The sequence below is a fragment of the Nipponia nippon genome, unplaced genomic scaffold (genome assembly GCF_047370975.1).
Source record: "Nipponia nippon isolate SJK-2023a ecotype South Korea unplaced genomic scaffold, ASM4737097v1 scaffold_8, whole genome shotgun sequence".
NCBI lineage: Eukaryota > Metazoa > Chordata > Aves > Pelecaniformes > Threskiornithidae > Nipponia > Nipponia nippon.
Genome location: NW_028262402.1, coordinates 19,759,410 through 19,775,064, shown reverse-complemented (window position 1 = coordinate 19,775,064; position 15,655 = coordinate 19,759,410). Strand labels below are relative to the sequence as shown.

The 15,655-nt window shown below is 43.4% G+C and overlaps 1 protein-coding gene across 7 annotated transcripts in view; it reads right to left on the bottom strand.

The window, feature by feature from the left end:
• RNF38 (ring finger protein 38) overlaps positions 1-15,054 on the bottom strand; it is a 124,732-nt gene extending 109,678 nt beyond the window's left edge. For 5 of the 7 annotated variants that reach the window (XR_015701096.1, XR_015701097.1, XM_087742602.1 and 2 more), the window contains exon 1: positions 14,502-15,054. Coding sequence is in view for 3 of the 7 variants with exons in the window: in XM_087742602.1 (XP_087598728.1) it covers positions 14,502-15,027 (526 nt within the window). In the remaining 4 variants the exon portion in view is untranslated. The remainder of the gene's footprint in view (positions 1-14,501) is intronic. The other 2 variants (XM_087742605.1, XM_087742608.1) reach the window with 2 other exon arrangements.
• Positions 15,055-15,655: the final 601 nt, after the last annotated feature.

Sequence of the window (15,655 nt, the reverse complement as noted above, 5' to 3'; positions counted from 1 at the left end):
TATCCAATGCAGAAAAGAGGGCTCTCAGATTTACGCATACCATATATACACAGATTTAAAAACATATATATAGTCTAGTTTACTTTTAAGCATATTTCAGTTGAAGCCAAGATCTCATGAAGTAGCATGTAGAACTGGAAGAGAAGTATCTAAGTATCCAACTCAGCCAGCCCCAAGAACAAGTCATTAGCTAGTAGAGTTACATATTGTAGACAGTTTCACAAAAGAACCCCATGAAGTTTACAATGCATTCAACACACATAAATCTAGGATGCCATAGAGCCAATTTCCTCCTCAGCAGTACATCTTTTTATACATTAAATAATACACTGAGGCAATTAGAAGTCAAGGAACGTGACCACCGCTTAACTGTAGATCTTTTTAAGAGATACAGAGGTGACTGTTTTAGATATTGAGGTATGTAAGTTTGTGTGCCTGCCTGTGAGCATTCCCACATGCATGGAGTGTTTGTCTCTAGCAGCAAACAAACAACTCAAAATATGCAAGGCAAAAGAGTGTTAGAACCTAAGACACTGGATTTATCACCAGTTGTGCATGTTTTGAACTCTCAACCCTTCTTTGAGAGCATCAGTATGCTAATAACAGTAATAACAGCAAGTGGGAAAATGAAGAACATTCAACAGAAACGTAATTATATTTAAGGAAGACTTAGAATGAATAATGAACTTGTGACTTGTGAGATATCCATCTTTCAGCCCACTACCCTTTTCTCAGGGCTGCACCTACTTCAACAGCCTCTGGGTCATCTCCAAAAGCCAAAGGAAGCCTTCTAGTAGCCTGCCTCTCTGGTAATGAAGATCAGCCACTGGACTTTTGGACGTTTACAGGAATGATGTCTCTTACCTCCCCCTTTCCAAATACAGACCTCACACTACAAGAGCACATATGCCTCCTTTAACATAGGCATAAACAGTGAAATCAACAAACACAGACCAATAGATCACAGATTAATTCTGTTTTCATGATATTCAGTTTGCAAAGTTGAAGCATGAGTGTTCACGGTTGATGATGAGAATTATGCCTACACTTCTGGAGGCAGTAGAGCAAATCTGCTCCTGAAAACCCTGCCTGCATCTGCTCTGTTTCACAATGTTTTCTGTAAAGTAACATCTCCATTGCACGATGAGTAAACTTAGAATTCAAGCTCTCACTACCCAAGTTTTTACAACGCAAAATATGCCATATCCAGAGCAAAACTCCAGGAGTTCAGACATAACCAGAGATCAGGCTGCCACATTTTTTTTTATATGTATACATCAACGAAGATCCACTTCCCCTTCTTTTTGTGAGTCATAAATTCATAACAATAGCAGTTTGCTTCATGTGCAAAAGCCTTCCTTGTTAATATCATAAAAACAAAGTTCTAAGCCCAGTTTTGCCAGTTCTCATACAAAATCCTCACAGGGAATCCAAGCAGTTGGAGCAAGACAGTATTTTGTTCTGACAGAGCTCAGAATCACTTTCATATCCCAGAAACATGTCTCCCAGAGGTGTTTCTTCAACCTTAGCCTGCTAACTGTATTTTCCATTGAGACCTCTGGACAGCACTGGATGCAGATACCCACATGTCCCGGTTTCCCCTCTCCTGAGGCTATGTGATAGCTCTCCCATTTTGATGCCACTGCTCCTATGATAACATAGACAGTTCCAGTGGCCACAAGAATGCTGAACATAATAATCTTCAAGGAGTGCAATTCAGCCCACCAAAGTATTTTTATTACACTTCAAAATTTGTTCTTTCAGCAAGAGCCTTGAAAAAGACAAGCTTAATTGTGTTGGGAGGTAGCAAAAGCAAGGAAAAAGCCTGGAAAGCCATGAGATTAATCCGGGAAGCTCCAGCATGATTTGTCAAATGAGCTGACAGGAGCACAAAATTTGTGAACACAAGGAGCAACAAAACCAAGACAGGAAAAGTTAGGCAAAGCAAGATAAAGGCATAAACCTGTGTCTATAACCCAGGAACAATGGGGTTATCAGGCCAAAATGTTCTTATTGATAACTTACCCTTCTCAGAATAGGACAAACTCTCCCAGAATGAGCAATTTGGTCACTTTCATTTCCGAGAGGACCACCTTTACTGCTTTAGCAACAGTTACCAAGTTAGCATAGCATAACTTTCTAGCACAGACAAACCCTAAGCAGTAACTCCAAAGATGCTGGATAATAAATATCAGACCATGTCAGTACACAGACATTCAACAACAGCCATCCCAACTGTACTAAGAAGTATTTAAATATTTTCACCTATTGCTGTCTACAGAGATCATAAAATCTTTAGTGGTTATTCTAGGCCCTCACTGTACAGAGATGCAATAAACCTTAGCCAGCATTTCTTCTCCAAATTGTGTAAGTTCAAGATCTTCAGAAGATCAAAATCAAAAATAGTTCAGTAGGCAATCATTTTGCTATCTCTTTGCTGGACAATCTGCCTTAATTTGAAAATCCCTAGAGACATAGAAGGCCTCCTAAACTATACATGGTGCCTTGAAAACAAAGCTCTTCTACAGCCTTGTACAATGATAGAATCATTTCCTATGTTTTGCCTTCTGATGCAAACTATTAGACTTCTTTGCTACTCCTCTTTTTGCCACTATTAAACTTGAGGAAAAAAAACAAAAGGGTAAAACAGCAGAAAAGGGAGAAACACAAAGGTAAGGAAGAACTAAGCCACTAGAAATGCTTGTCTCTTTGGGATATCAGTCCCAAACAGAAAATGCAGCATCCAAAAAGTAATTGATAGGAAACAAAACACTTGACCTAACACGGAAACATAACATTAAAGAATAATAAATGAAACAAATGGCACAAGGTTTTGCTTTAAGGCCACTTTTGCCCCAATCTAACCGGAGACTCAGGAACTCCAGAAAATTCTGGCATCCTCTTTTGGCCTCACTACCCGCTTTGCCACACAGGCTCAGTGCAGCTGGTTAACAGGAGATACAGATGACGCTTCAGTTAATTCACATTAAACAAGTCCATAACAATATGGGCAACTCGTTTACTTTGAAAATTCTCTTTTATGACATGTTTTAAGAGTGATCCTCAAAAGAAATCTGTAGTTACATGAGCAGCAGAATTCACAAAAACTGGTTTTCATGGATTTTTGTTATGTATTTTTATGTTCCTTCCCTGCAGTAACTCAGCTCCCCTCCAAATCCTTACAATTCCTGTTCCCTGCAATTCCTTTGGTTTTCCTAGTCTTTGATACCCTCCATTCTTTCCTGTGTCCCTGTAAGAGAGACTACACACTGCAGCTGTTTGGAAGCAAATCACTGGCTAACTGTCCAGCAACTACCTACGTCCATGGGTAAGCCAAACAGAACAGCATCAGCTCCCTTCATAGTGTTTTCTTCAGGGGGCAGACTGATTTCTCTGCTGCTTAACCAGTGATTTCTTACAATTCTTTTGAAGAAATGAAAAAGCCTCCCTCAACTCAGAAGCTATTTACACAGAAACAGGACTAAACGAACAAGCATGAAAGCTTTACATAGAATGCCAACTTCACATTTACATGGGAAAGCAACCTGAGGAGGTCACATACCACAGTTTTTTGCTCTTTGCTTATTTTCTGCCATGCTCATATTTTGTGTTACTGACTGAACCCTTGTTTGTACCATTTTTCTTTAAAAATACAGTAGAAGATTTATGATCTAGTAGACTCATCACATCATAAATATTGTTTGTAAAGACTAATAGAAAAAGATGAAAATACATCAGTGAATATCTTTTTTTTTTCTTTATTTGTATGTATTTTACTCACATAGCCTACAAGCTTGGAAAAAACCCACCCGTTACTGAACAACACATCTCTCAATTCATTTATCTGGCATCTTCTAAGAAAGTGTACCAAGTACGACAGCAAAGACAAGACTCAACATCCCCTACACCTCTAAGAGTGAAAAAAATAAAAATTCAAGTGCACACTTTTGTCTGTCAGAAGAAAACAGACCGCTTGTACATAAACCAGCAAGCAAACAAGTTAGGAAAAAGGGTTGAAGAGAGGCAGAAACGTAGCTCTGCCTTCAGCACTCCTTTAAATACAAACAGCTATTGATGGTTTACCCAAAAGCATTTATACACAAAATACCCATAGCAAAAGGTATTTTTAGGTGTGTGGGGAGGAAGCATGTTAAGATGCTCATGGTGAAAAAATCAAGGTTGGAAAAAAAAAATCTTACACACAGAGGTGACAATTGTATGCCTAAGAAAACTGAGTTCTCACCATCACATCTGACCATCTGCAACTAAAACAGTCCCAAATTACTGTTACTTCTCTATTTATGATGCCTGAAGCGCGCATCCCCAAGCCAAGGGTAACATGCTCACTACAGCATCATACAGAGCTATTCAGGTTGAGAGACACTGCTGGAGGTCACTTAATCCGATCCCCCTGCTCACAGCAGGCCAATTTAGAGCAGACTATCCAGCGCCTTGTCTGGCTAAGTTTTGAACATCTCCAAAGTTGTAAATTCCATAACATCTCCAGTTCTCTGCTCCAGTGCTTGACCACCTACAGGGTGAAAAAAATTATTCCTAATATCTGACCAGAAATTCACATGTTCCAGCCCAAGTCCTATTCCCAGCTGCTTGCCCTACCAGCATGCAAGAGTCTGGCTCTGTCTTTTCTGCATCCTCCTGTGAGAGAAAGGTAGACAGCATTGAGATCTTCCCTGAGCCATCTCTTCACCATGCTGTGCAACCCCAGTTCCCTCTACCTCTCCTCATAGGTCACACGCTCCAGCCCCTACATCGTCTTGGTGTTCTCAAGCAAGCTCACTCCACTAACTCAATATATGCCTTTGCAGCAGAGCTGCTACCCACCCGTTCAGCCCCTTACCTGACCTTTTGCACGCAGTTATTCTGCCCCAGTGCAAGACTTTGCACTTCCCTCTGTTGAATGCCATGAGGTCTCCAATTCTCCAGCCTGTCAAGATCCCTCTGAATAGCACACCTGCCCCCCCCAGCATACTGACTGGTCCCCACAGTATGGTGTAATCTGTGAACTAGCTGGACAACCACTATTCCACCAGACAGATATGTTGTTCAGTAATAGGTGGGGGTTTTTTTAAGTTTGTAAAGTGACACCATCTTAGTTACTGTTGTCATAACATTTTTACCATATTTACCACTTTCATAGCTCTTCCGTAATCCCTCATGTTTACTATGTCCTTTTTAAAAAAAGCAGCCAAAATGCAACAAATCCTTCAAGTTATTTTTCCTCAGTGTTCAAATTCTTCATTATTAGCACTTTTTGTATCTCACTGCATAAAAGCAGGATCAGTAAGATTTATGTCCCATCTCCTTCTCCCCTCCTCTCATAAAAAGAAAAGAATATCCATTTTTCCAGACTAGGCGCTCACCAGCATGTTATGAATTTACGGACTGTCTAAACATTTTCTCCTCAGAACTCCAGTGCAGGTTTCAGAACGTAACTGACTCAACCACTGAACTCGGGGTCATTCAGGATGACCAAATTTTCCCACCCTTAGACTAATTTAAAATTAGGAAGAGAAAAATAAATCTATTCAACATTTCATTAATCCAAAACTGTTGCAGATTATTGGTTTAAAAAAGGATTTATATACACACTTCTATGGCTTAGCATCATGGATGACCAACTAAAATATTACACAGTCAGCAAGTTAAAGACCCTATGGGCATAAGAGACTGCCAATGTTTTAAAAATAAAATTAAGTTTTAATGAAGAAAGTGATATTTTTCTGCATGTGTCTCCTCACTTTTTCAGTCCAACTCAACAGACACCTATGAAGAACAACATCAAATATATCTTGACTCCCGGTTTCTTGAAATACACCACTGTAGCACGTACCACAGTTTGCTGCTTTACTTCTTTACAAGCACAGCCACAGATTTCTTAAGTTTCAATACACTTCTCATACCAGAGGCTAAAACCCTTCACTCACAAGCCTCCAAAAATCATAAGGAATTTCTGAAACTGCCCAGAAGTCTAAACTGTATCCAACCTCCAAAATCATCTGCAAAAGCAATTTTCAGATCATATCATAAACACTTTATGTAATATTGCTCAAAAACACACACAAACCACAAGGATCATAAACTCTGGGGTTTCTGAGCCAAAAGGCTCAATAACCTACTACTAAATCTGCATGAAAATTCTTTCCTAAAGCTACTGCTTACTCCTGCTTGGCTTGCTGCCATATCAACTTACAAACAGGAAAAAAGTAATGCCATGCAGAAGATCTATACAGAAGGCCTGCACACACTAAAAACAGGTAGATAAACATGCTTTCAAGGAGAAAAAAAAAATTCACTTAAAAACGTCGACCTGTAGGCGGGAAAAAACAAAACCACTGCAATTCAGGTTCTGCAAACATTTGCACATGCTCTTAATGAAAGCAGAAGTACCCATGTGTCTAAAAAACAAATCTTCACAGAGCAGGAACCCAAGCAGATAGTAAATGTAAATCTCTCATGTTTTCACTCTGGAATTTGAACATAAGCCAGGTGCAAAGCAGCAAAAGATAAAGAGGGGATAACTTTCAGCTGTGCTGAAAAAACATGCAGAAACGTTTTCAAACTGTATGCTGCAGTTTCTTGGTGCAGGTTCAATCATACAGTACTCGTGCTGTTCCATGTATTCTCCAACAGACTCAAGTGCTTTATACACACAGTTAACATTACTAGCCACGGTTTGTGGTTTAATAGCCACTCCCCAGGCTCTCATACAAATAGAAGTCATGAGAACAAATACTGTGTATGGCTTTTAGCAATTTTTAAACTATTTAAGGGTAGTCTTCCTAACAGGCAATTTTCCAAGTATGCAGCATTTTAATAAGATTCACAGAATTCATACTTTACTCCTCAATATATAGACTGGCAGAAAATATATAACAACTAACAACCTTCCTCCTGCCCTCCTTCAAAAAAATGTGCCCTGGAGCACAGATCAGTAGTATTACAGGAAAAAGTGCAATTCCCTTATTCATAAGGGATATCAAAACCAATTATAAACACTCTTTAACAGTGTGAGTAATGTTCTTTGCGATACTGGCTGCATACCCTTGTGCTACAGTTGTGCACATTATACAAAAGAACAAAAATTCAATGAAAGACTTAAGTAAGCTTTTCTGATTTTTTTTTTCAATTAAAGTGATGGAGAATGTCTCCTTTTAAGATTATAATTTCCCGTTTGGGATTGTCCCAGATGATGGTGACCAAGCCCAAACGCTTAGAGTTGTGAGCTCTGAAATACTACAATGTTTCATTGAAGGCTGGTGGTTATGACAGCCCACGTCCAGGAAAACCACACCAGCTGTTGAACGACGCAGCAAGCAACATAGATTATCTGTGTGGATGCAGAACCCCCATCATTACACAAGAAACTAAGAGAAACGTCTTGACACACTTTACCACCAACAAACTGATCACAGATGTTACTTTTTCATACGTCATGGCTGCAAAGGGCTACATGAGAAGGAGGATGCAGAGGCTCAACGTAAACATGATGCCAGTGATAACGGGAACAACAACCCAGGAGCTTGAGTGGGGATGCCAGGCTCTCCACTGAGAAAGATCTAGGGAAGAGTGTTTTAAGAATGAACATCTGGAGCACATGTGTGCATTTGAGAAGCTCAAAAAACAAAAGCACTGTACATTGTGCTTGCTTAAAATAATTCTGAAAATACCTATGACTTACTATTTCAAAAACCACTTCCTGAATCTTTCCGTAAATAAAGCAAAGTATGCATTCTTTCCTCTACATTACACATCAAGTAACTTCCAGAAGGAAGCTTTATTTTAAACCATCAGAGCACAAGAACAACAGTATTTTTCCCCTCAAGGATGGAGAATCTTTTCCCATTCAAGGAATTCTAACAACCAAGCATTTATTGTATTTCACATACACAAAGAAGAAAAAAATCGTTTAGAGAGCAAGCATAGAAGAATGCAACAAGATGTAAAAAAAAACCCAAAACACCCAGCACCACAGAAAAAAAAACCAAACAAAAAACACAACAAAACCCAGAAAAACAAAGGTGGGAGAAAGCAGCACCACCATATTAAAATATTCATGCAAAGGGAGCTCCCACTGCAAACTTCCTAAGATGCTCTGACATCTTGTTATCCCCCTGTCCTGGTTTCAGCTGGGATAGTTAATTTTCTTCCTAGTAGCTGGTATAGTGCTGTGTTTTGGATTTAGGATGAGAATAATGTTGATAACACACTGATGTTTTGGTTGTTGCTAAGTAGTGCTTATACTAGTCAAGGACTTTTCAGCTTCCCATGCTCTGCCAGGTGCACAAGAAGCTGGGAGGGGGCACAGCCAGGACAGCTGACCCAGACTGGCCAAAGGGCTATTCCATACCATATGACATCATGCTCAGTATATAAGCTGGAGGAAGTTGGCCAGGGGGCAGCAATCACTGCTTGGGAACATGCTGGGCATCAGTCGGTGGGTGGTGAGCAATTGCATAGCGTATCACTTGCTTTGTATATTATTATTATTATCACTACTACTATTACTACTATTCTATTTTATTTTGCTTCAATTATTAAACTGTTCCTATCTCAACCCCTGAGTTTTCTCCCTTTTACCCTTCCAATTCTCTCCCCCATCCCACCGGGGTTGGGGGAGGGAGTGAGTGAGCGGCTGTGTGGTCCTTAGTTGCTGGCTGGGGTTAAACCACAACACCCATCCACATCTTGCATCACATTAACCCTGACAACTCTTATGTTCAGATGACACATCTCCATCTGAACTTCTGATATGAAGCAGATGCCATATGAGAGACCACTTAAAATACCTAAGGTGCAAGGACTAACAAAAAAAGCTGCAATGCTATTGGTTGAAAAAGATTTAAAGCCTAGATTTCTCAGGAAAAAAACATGGCTCAAAAACATTCTGTGCACATGAGGATTTCATTTTGCCAAGATAATTTGTGGGTGAAAAAAGGGCTGTATAAGCAACAAAACTAAATATAAAAAGGCAAGGGGAAAAAATAAATTTTTAATTGAGCACAGCTTTTCTGAGGATTCACAATCATGTTTATTAATATTCTTTAAAGCTATTTCTCATTTTAACCTTGTTGTGACAAGGCAAACATACTTCTCAAACTATGTTGAGAAGAGTGTTGACTTTTCAATCTCTACACCCATCTGAAAGCATGGGTGAAGCAATGAGAGTAAAAAATCCACCCTGCTGTCTAACTTTTTTTCTGCAGTAAAATGAAAATGCAGATGTTATAGCATTGTAATTAAATACAGAAAAATCATGCAGACGTAAGGGGGAACTGTTAGGACATGAACCAAGCTAATACGCACACACACACACATATATACGTATACCTGTAATTTTTTGTGACATTCCTTTTCTTTGAACCGAGACTGTACTGCACATTGAATCATCAATTATCTGTTATTAGTTACTTTAACTGAGATAATCAGTTTCAAAATCAGACAAACCCTAACCAAAAGCTGTACAAGGGTCAGACCTAAATTGCTTTTCAGCTGCAAATCCATGCCATCTTCACTAATGCTCGTGGAGTGACACCAGTAGAAAAATCAACACAAACCCACACCTAACACCTCCCCTCTTAATGAAAATTAATCTCTGCCCCATTTTCTAGGCAATTAACAATTTTTAGCCAAGGGAGTAGCTAACAAAAGACAGGTGAGTTTACAAACCAAATCAATTGCCAGCTACATTGCAGCTCTGTATTACATTTTTCTGTGAAGCCCCACAAAATCACAGTCCTTCTGACAGCTGACGGATCAGTTCCAGTAGGTCATCCAGTTCAAATCAACAGATACTGACAATTATCAGTATCTTGATGGATTAGACCAAAAGGATAATTTAGATTATTTCAGAAGCAGATGTTGCAAAGCAGGGGATAATTCAGAATTAAATGCTTACCTCTGGTCTTTTTCCTGTTTTAAACTGAAATTTGTACCATAGAGACAACTCGGAATTTTTCATTCCTGTGCTCCTGCATATTTGACATTTGAAATATGCCAGTATAAGTGAGGATAAAGTTGTTTGCACTGCAAGAACTACAATTAAAAGATCTGCATATTAATTTTATTTTATTAATTTTCTTTAAAATACATTTATCTTAGTTTCACACTATCTTTAAATACTTATGTCGGGGGGGAAACATCAACATTTGCTAGTATTCACTTGAGCTGGTTGGTGCTGGCACCTAAAAAGCATATTCCAAAATAACTTCAGACAGTACCATTATGGCATAGAACATTTTCAGGCCATAAAATTATCATTTCTAGTTCATATAAGCACTACATATTAATTTACCAAAGAAAGTCAAAGTGAAAAAGAAAGTAAAGTGATAGAGGAGTCACAGAGAATGACTTAAAATGAATGTACATTATGTGAAAATAATTGTTAAGGAAGTACATTTGCATTTATTTCCCAAATTAATCCCATAAATACGCAACTCATTTCTGTTATAACTGACTTCTTGAAATAAACATTCAATGTATGTCTGCTAACATTAATTCCATGATTACTAGAATCTATTCAGAGTACAACTACTTTATGTAAAAAACAAAGCCTTATAATCCAAAGTTAGCAAAAACAACACTCCAACATTATAATAATTCCGAGATACTAAAGGCAATTACAATCTACTGTCCGAGACAGGTTAGTTCTACCCAACAAACATGCACAGTAACAGGTTTATAATATTGTGGCAATTCTACCCAGGAAGTACCACCAAGCCACTTCTTTACTTATGAACATCACACTTCAACCAAATTCAAATACAGGTGCTGCAATGCTAGCTTCCAGTTTGGGGTTTTTGTTTGTTTGTTTTTAATCTATCAAAATCAATCGCAGCTCTTGAAAACCATCCACACATTGAACGTGCTTGACTTGTTCTTACTAAGAAGTTACCTTTCCACCTTGCTTTATTTTACACGGTTATAAAGCTGCTAAGGCATCACCGTGACATAAATCAGAAAACTCACATCTATCTCCAGGCATGCCAGAATTAAGTGTGACACTCGCTGTAAAGCAACAGTAACTGCTTTCCAGTTTGAGAGCAAAACCACATATATGATGCATAGATGGTGTAACTATGCACAACTGCTAAAGGCACAAAAGCTTACACATGCTGATATGAACATACAAGGAGTTTTAGTACTTATATTACAACTGCTTAGCATATACAGCATTAGGGAGAATCACTATGAATTCAAACAGCTTTCTACTGCCCTTAATCGACACACTAGTACCATCTCTACAAGCAAGTCCATCCCCTCACATTTCGCAGTTACGCATGTTTGAAAACTGGCACTCATCCTTTCATCAGCAGTTTCAGCTTCTCCGAACTGAAAGATTTAGCAGATGCCTAGTTATCTGCCTAGATAACTTAGCCTCATGTGCATCTTAAACAATAATTTTAGTTTTAAAGTTATTCTAACTAAAGACTTTGCAACATAAGGAGGGAAAGCAACATCAATTAAATTTAGCGAAGTTTACCAGATGACATCCAAAAGGCTGATATGCATAAAAAGATGTTTAAGAGAAAAGCTGCTTTCACCAGCTACAGACATCACACCAGTATCTTAACTACACCCCAACTTTCAATAGCCATCTTTCCTTTCCAAATGCTGCAAACCTGAGAATGTTAATATAGACCTTACAAACTAAGTGAAGCTGAACAGGTCTAAGAATTACCACTACGGACACCCTTTTCTCTTCCTAGCTGACAATGTTGCCTGTACGCGGGTTTCTCTTTTTCACTGAGAAGATGCCATGTACCCCAGCAGAGGCAAAGTACTTCAGGGAAGGTACAGTGCCTCTTATGATCAGGATCAATTTCCCGAATTAAACAAAGAATCAGCTCTTCAGAGCAGCATTTTCTAGTCCAATATTCTTTCACTAATTTGACAGCCATGAATAGAGACTTCCCCTTCTGTTGACACACACTGTTTGAGAGAAAAATACAACAAAAAAACGAAGAACCAGCCATCACTAAACGTTTTTCTGCTGGGGGTAAAGAAATAGTAAACATTCTCTCAACCTTGCCTGTAAACTACAGTAATTTCACTAACCCCTAATTTTTGAAGACTGGATCACAATACAGTTTTTTACCAAAAGTTAATATATTAGGACCACCAACAGGACACTACTGCTTTCAAGAGCACGACTAAGAGAGCTCAGCAAAACAATCCAAGTTTGGCCCTGACGCCAGAGTTTGGTGCATCATTTTTCCCTCTGGTTGGCAAATACTCGAATGAAACAGAACGAAGTCAGAACACCAGTCCTTCCCTTTGGAGAAAAAGAAACACATTTCTCATCCCCAATCTAGAAATCTCCTGGATTTGTCTGCAAATTATGACATGTTATCTCAAAATTAGAAGATGAATCAGATCATACTACATGAAAATATTTTATGTATTTTTGAGATCATGACTAACAACAAACATTCATCTGCTACTGTGACTTAAGCATATTGTAAAACTTAAATGATTTTAACTTGGGCATCTGCAAGAGGTCTTTTAAGCAAACTGTTTCTGACTACTCCAGTTACCATTAAGCACAGGACTTTTAAGAACAGGATCTCTGCTAGTGAATACTAAAACTTCAGGACAGACCCAGAAAGTCTCTTCCTTTGGAGAAAAAAAAAAAAAGCTCAGCATTCCCCAATGCAACAGTAAGGTCTTTGTACGCTAGGCCTGTGATGAATTCATTATATGATAAGAGTTATAGTTCTTTTGGCTACCAAGATTTTCCAAATCATGGGAAACACAAAATATTTTATCTCCCAATAGTAGCATACTAGGTCAACTTGTCTATCGGACTGTTAAGAGCATGGGAAAGTTAGGAGAGGTTTTGAGATCAAGCTTGAAGATAAGGTTACCATCTACATCAAGAATGTCCAAGCAATTTTAAAACAAAAAGTTGAAATACAGTTTCATCAGGTAAAACCTCAATTTCCAGATGACCTGTATTGGAAGAACATTTTTCTCATATAGATTTTATTTGGAAGGCCCAAATAGCTAGACAGGAGAGACTGATCTTCCCCATGTGCTGCGTGGTCTCAGCACATAGGAAAAGCTATTTTTCAGCTATGTAATACAATTCAAAGGCAAAAACTCAAGTTCTTCCTCAACTTTCTGCACAGGAATCCTTTAATATACTGTCAACCACAAATTTCAGGAAGAACTTATCTATAAAACCTACTTCATTTCAGAGCAAGATTTCCATCAGTATAAACACCCATACTACAGACTCCTGTAAATCATCCAAGTTGAGCACCACTAAAAATATGTTCTAAGAAAAGACTAATTAGATATCTTATTTCTTCACCCTCCAGGCCCAAAAAATGATGTCTTGTTTTCTGCCCTTCTCCCATGCTAATTCCTAATTACTAACTTCATATACACATAAACAGTTTCATTCTTGCTGCCATTCACAAACAACAGCTTAGAAGAACATCTAAGGCCCCAGTCCTGAAACCACAGACACTCGTTTAAATTTAAGCACGTGGGAAACTCCACTGCAGTCTCCGGAAGCTGCTCTGCTGTTTGACAATAAGCACATCAACCCAGATGTTGGGACCTCAGTCCTGAAATGCCCAAAACCAGTTCCGAAGACAGACTCTGCTCCTGGCTGTTTCTAACAGAAAACTCAAGAACACGTTTCAAGGGCAGCTGTTGGGGGCCCTGAAGGCACTCAACCGCGGCTCCCACAGACGCAGCATTTTGGAGCTACACGCAGCAACTTGAAGTGGCCTGCCACTGTAAGCCGTAAATCTCCACAGATACGGGCAGCGGGCTGCGAGAGGCAGCGCCTGATTCAGGGACACAGACACATGCCCCCGCCCGCCCTAAAACCTCTCAGGAGCGCTGGCACAGCGGGCGTCCCGCGGAGCCCGAGGGCAAGCTGCAGGCAGGCGGCCGCTGTAGGGAGGAGGGTAGGCGGGCAGCAGCGGCCAGGCCCCGGCGCTGCTGAGGGCACGCCAAAGCCTCGCATGAGACGCGGCCACCGCCGCCGCGAGGGCGAGCAATCACCGACGCCCAGCGCAGCGTAGCCCCTCCGGCTGCACCGGCGGCCAACAGACTGGAATGCAGGGCGGGGAAGCGCTGGCAGCTGCACGACGACCGGAGGCGACACCCCAGCCCCAGCGCGGCGGGCGGCCCGCGCTTCACAACGCCGCAGCCCGACCGGCGGGGAAAAAGCCATGGCCGCGCCGGCCACCGACGCGCGGGGGGCCGCGGGCACCCCCCGGGTGGCCGAGCGACGCACGGACCGTCGGCAGCCACCGCGACTCGCCTCGCTCTGCTGTGACCGGCCCGAGTTTTTCCTCCGTCCGCCTCGCTGCCCGCCCCCCACCCGGGACGGACCCGCCGGGGCGGCCGCCACTCCGGGCGCTTGCGGCGGACAACTTCGAGGCCCTCCAGGACGGCTGCGCTGCCGGACGGCGGTAGGACGCCCGCAGCTACTCCCCCTCCCCCCGAGTCCCTTTCCTGCTCACCTGGCGGCGGGCCTCTGGCGCCCGGGGCGGCGCGGGTTGCGCCGTGGCCGGCGGGGCTACCCCGGCCCTGGCTGCGCGCTCCCGACTCCGACAGGCTCGGCCCGTGGAGGGGCGGCGGCGGCGGGCAGAGGGCGGGGGGCGGCGGTAAGCGAGCGGCGCCGCCGCTCATGGCGAGTCCGGGGAAGCCGGAGCGGGAGCGAGCGCGGGTCCGGGGGGGTGCCGGGAGGAGGCAAGCACCCGAGGGGGAGGTGGAGGCGGCGGCGGCCTCGGCAGCGGGGGAGGAGGCAGCGGCGGAGGCGGGGGGAGACGGAGAGGAGGAGGAGAAGGCAGGCAGGAAGGGGGCGGCGGAAGAAGCCACCCATCTGCCGCGCCGGCCCGCCTCGCCGGCCTGGCGGAGGGGCTGGGGCCGCTCGCCGCCGCTCTGCTCGCCGCGCGTAGCGGCACCGCGGTCCCGCCGGCGGGCGGGGGCGAGGGAACAGGCGTCGGACTGCGCCCCGCGGGGCGCTGAGCGGGCGGCGACCGGCATCGCTGCGGGCTCCGGCCAGCCGGCGGCGCCCGCCTTCCCGAGAGCAGCCCCGCGGCGGGGATGGAGGAGCGCTCAGCGCCAGCGGCGCCACGTGGGCGGCATGGGCGACGTAGGGAGCCTCCAACTGGGGCGCAGCCCTTCGCCAGGCAGCGGAAGCCGACGCTGAGTCGTGCCGGCTGCTGTGGGGGAGAAGCTACAGCCGCCGCCCGGCTCGCTGCCGAGAAGGAGGAAGTCTCTCCGCCTGCTTCCTCCCTCCGCCCCGGCGCGGCCCGGCTGGCGGGAGTGCTCAGCGCGCCGCCAGAGACCCGGCGCCTCCCCAAGGCCGCTCGCCTCCCGCGGGGCCGAGCCCGCCCGCAACAGCGCTGCCGCAAGGCACGACGACCCGCAGAGAGCACACAGTTGCGGCAGCCGGTCGCCCGTTATTGTGGCGGTGTCCCCGCCGCCCCTTCGGCTGGACAGGGGAGGGGGAGTGGGGCCCGCGCTGCGATCGGCCGGCCCCCTCCCGGGGCCCACCGGGCCTTAGCCCGCCCCGAGCAGACCCTGCGCGCAGAGCCCGGAATCATCCTCGCCCTGTCTCGCGTTCCATCTTTGCGGGCGGCGGGGCACGGGCGCCGCCGCGGGCTCTTTG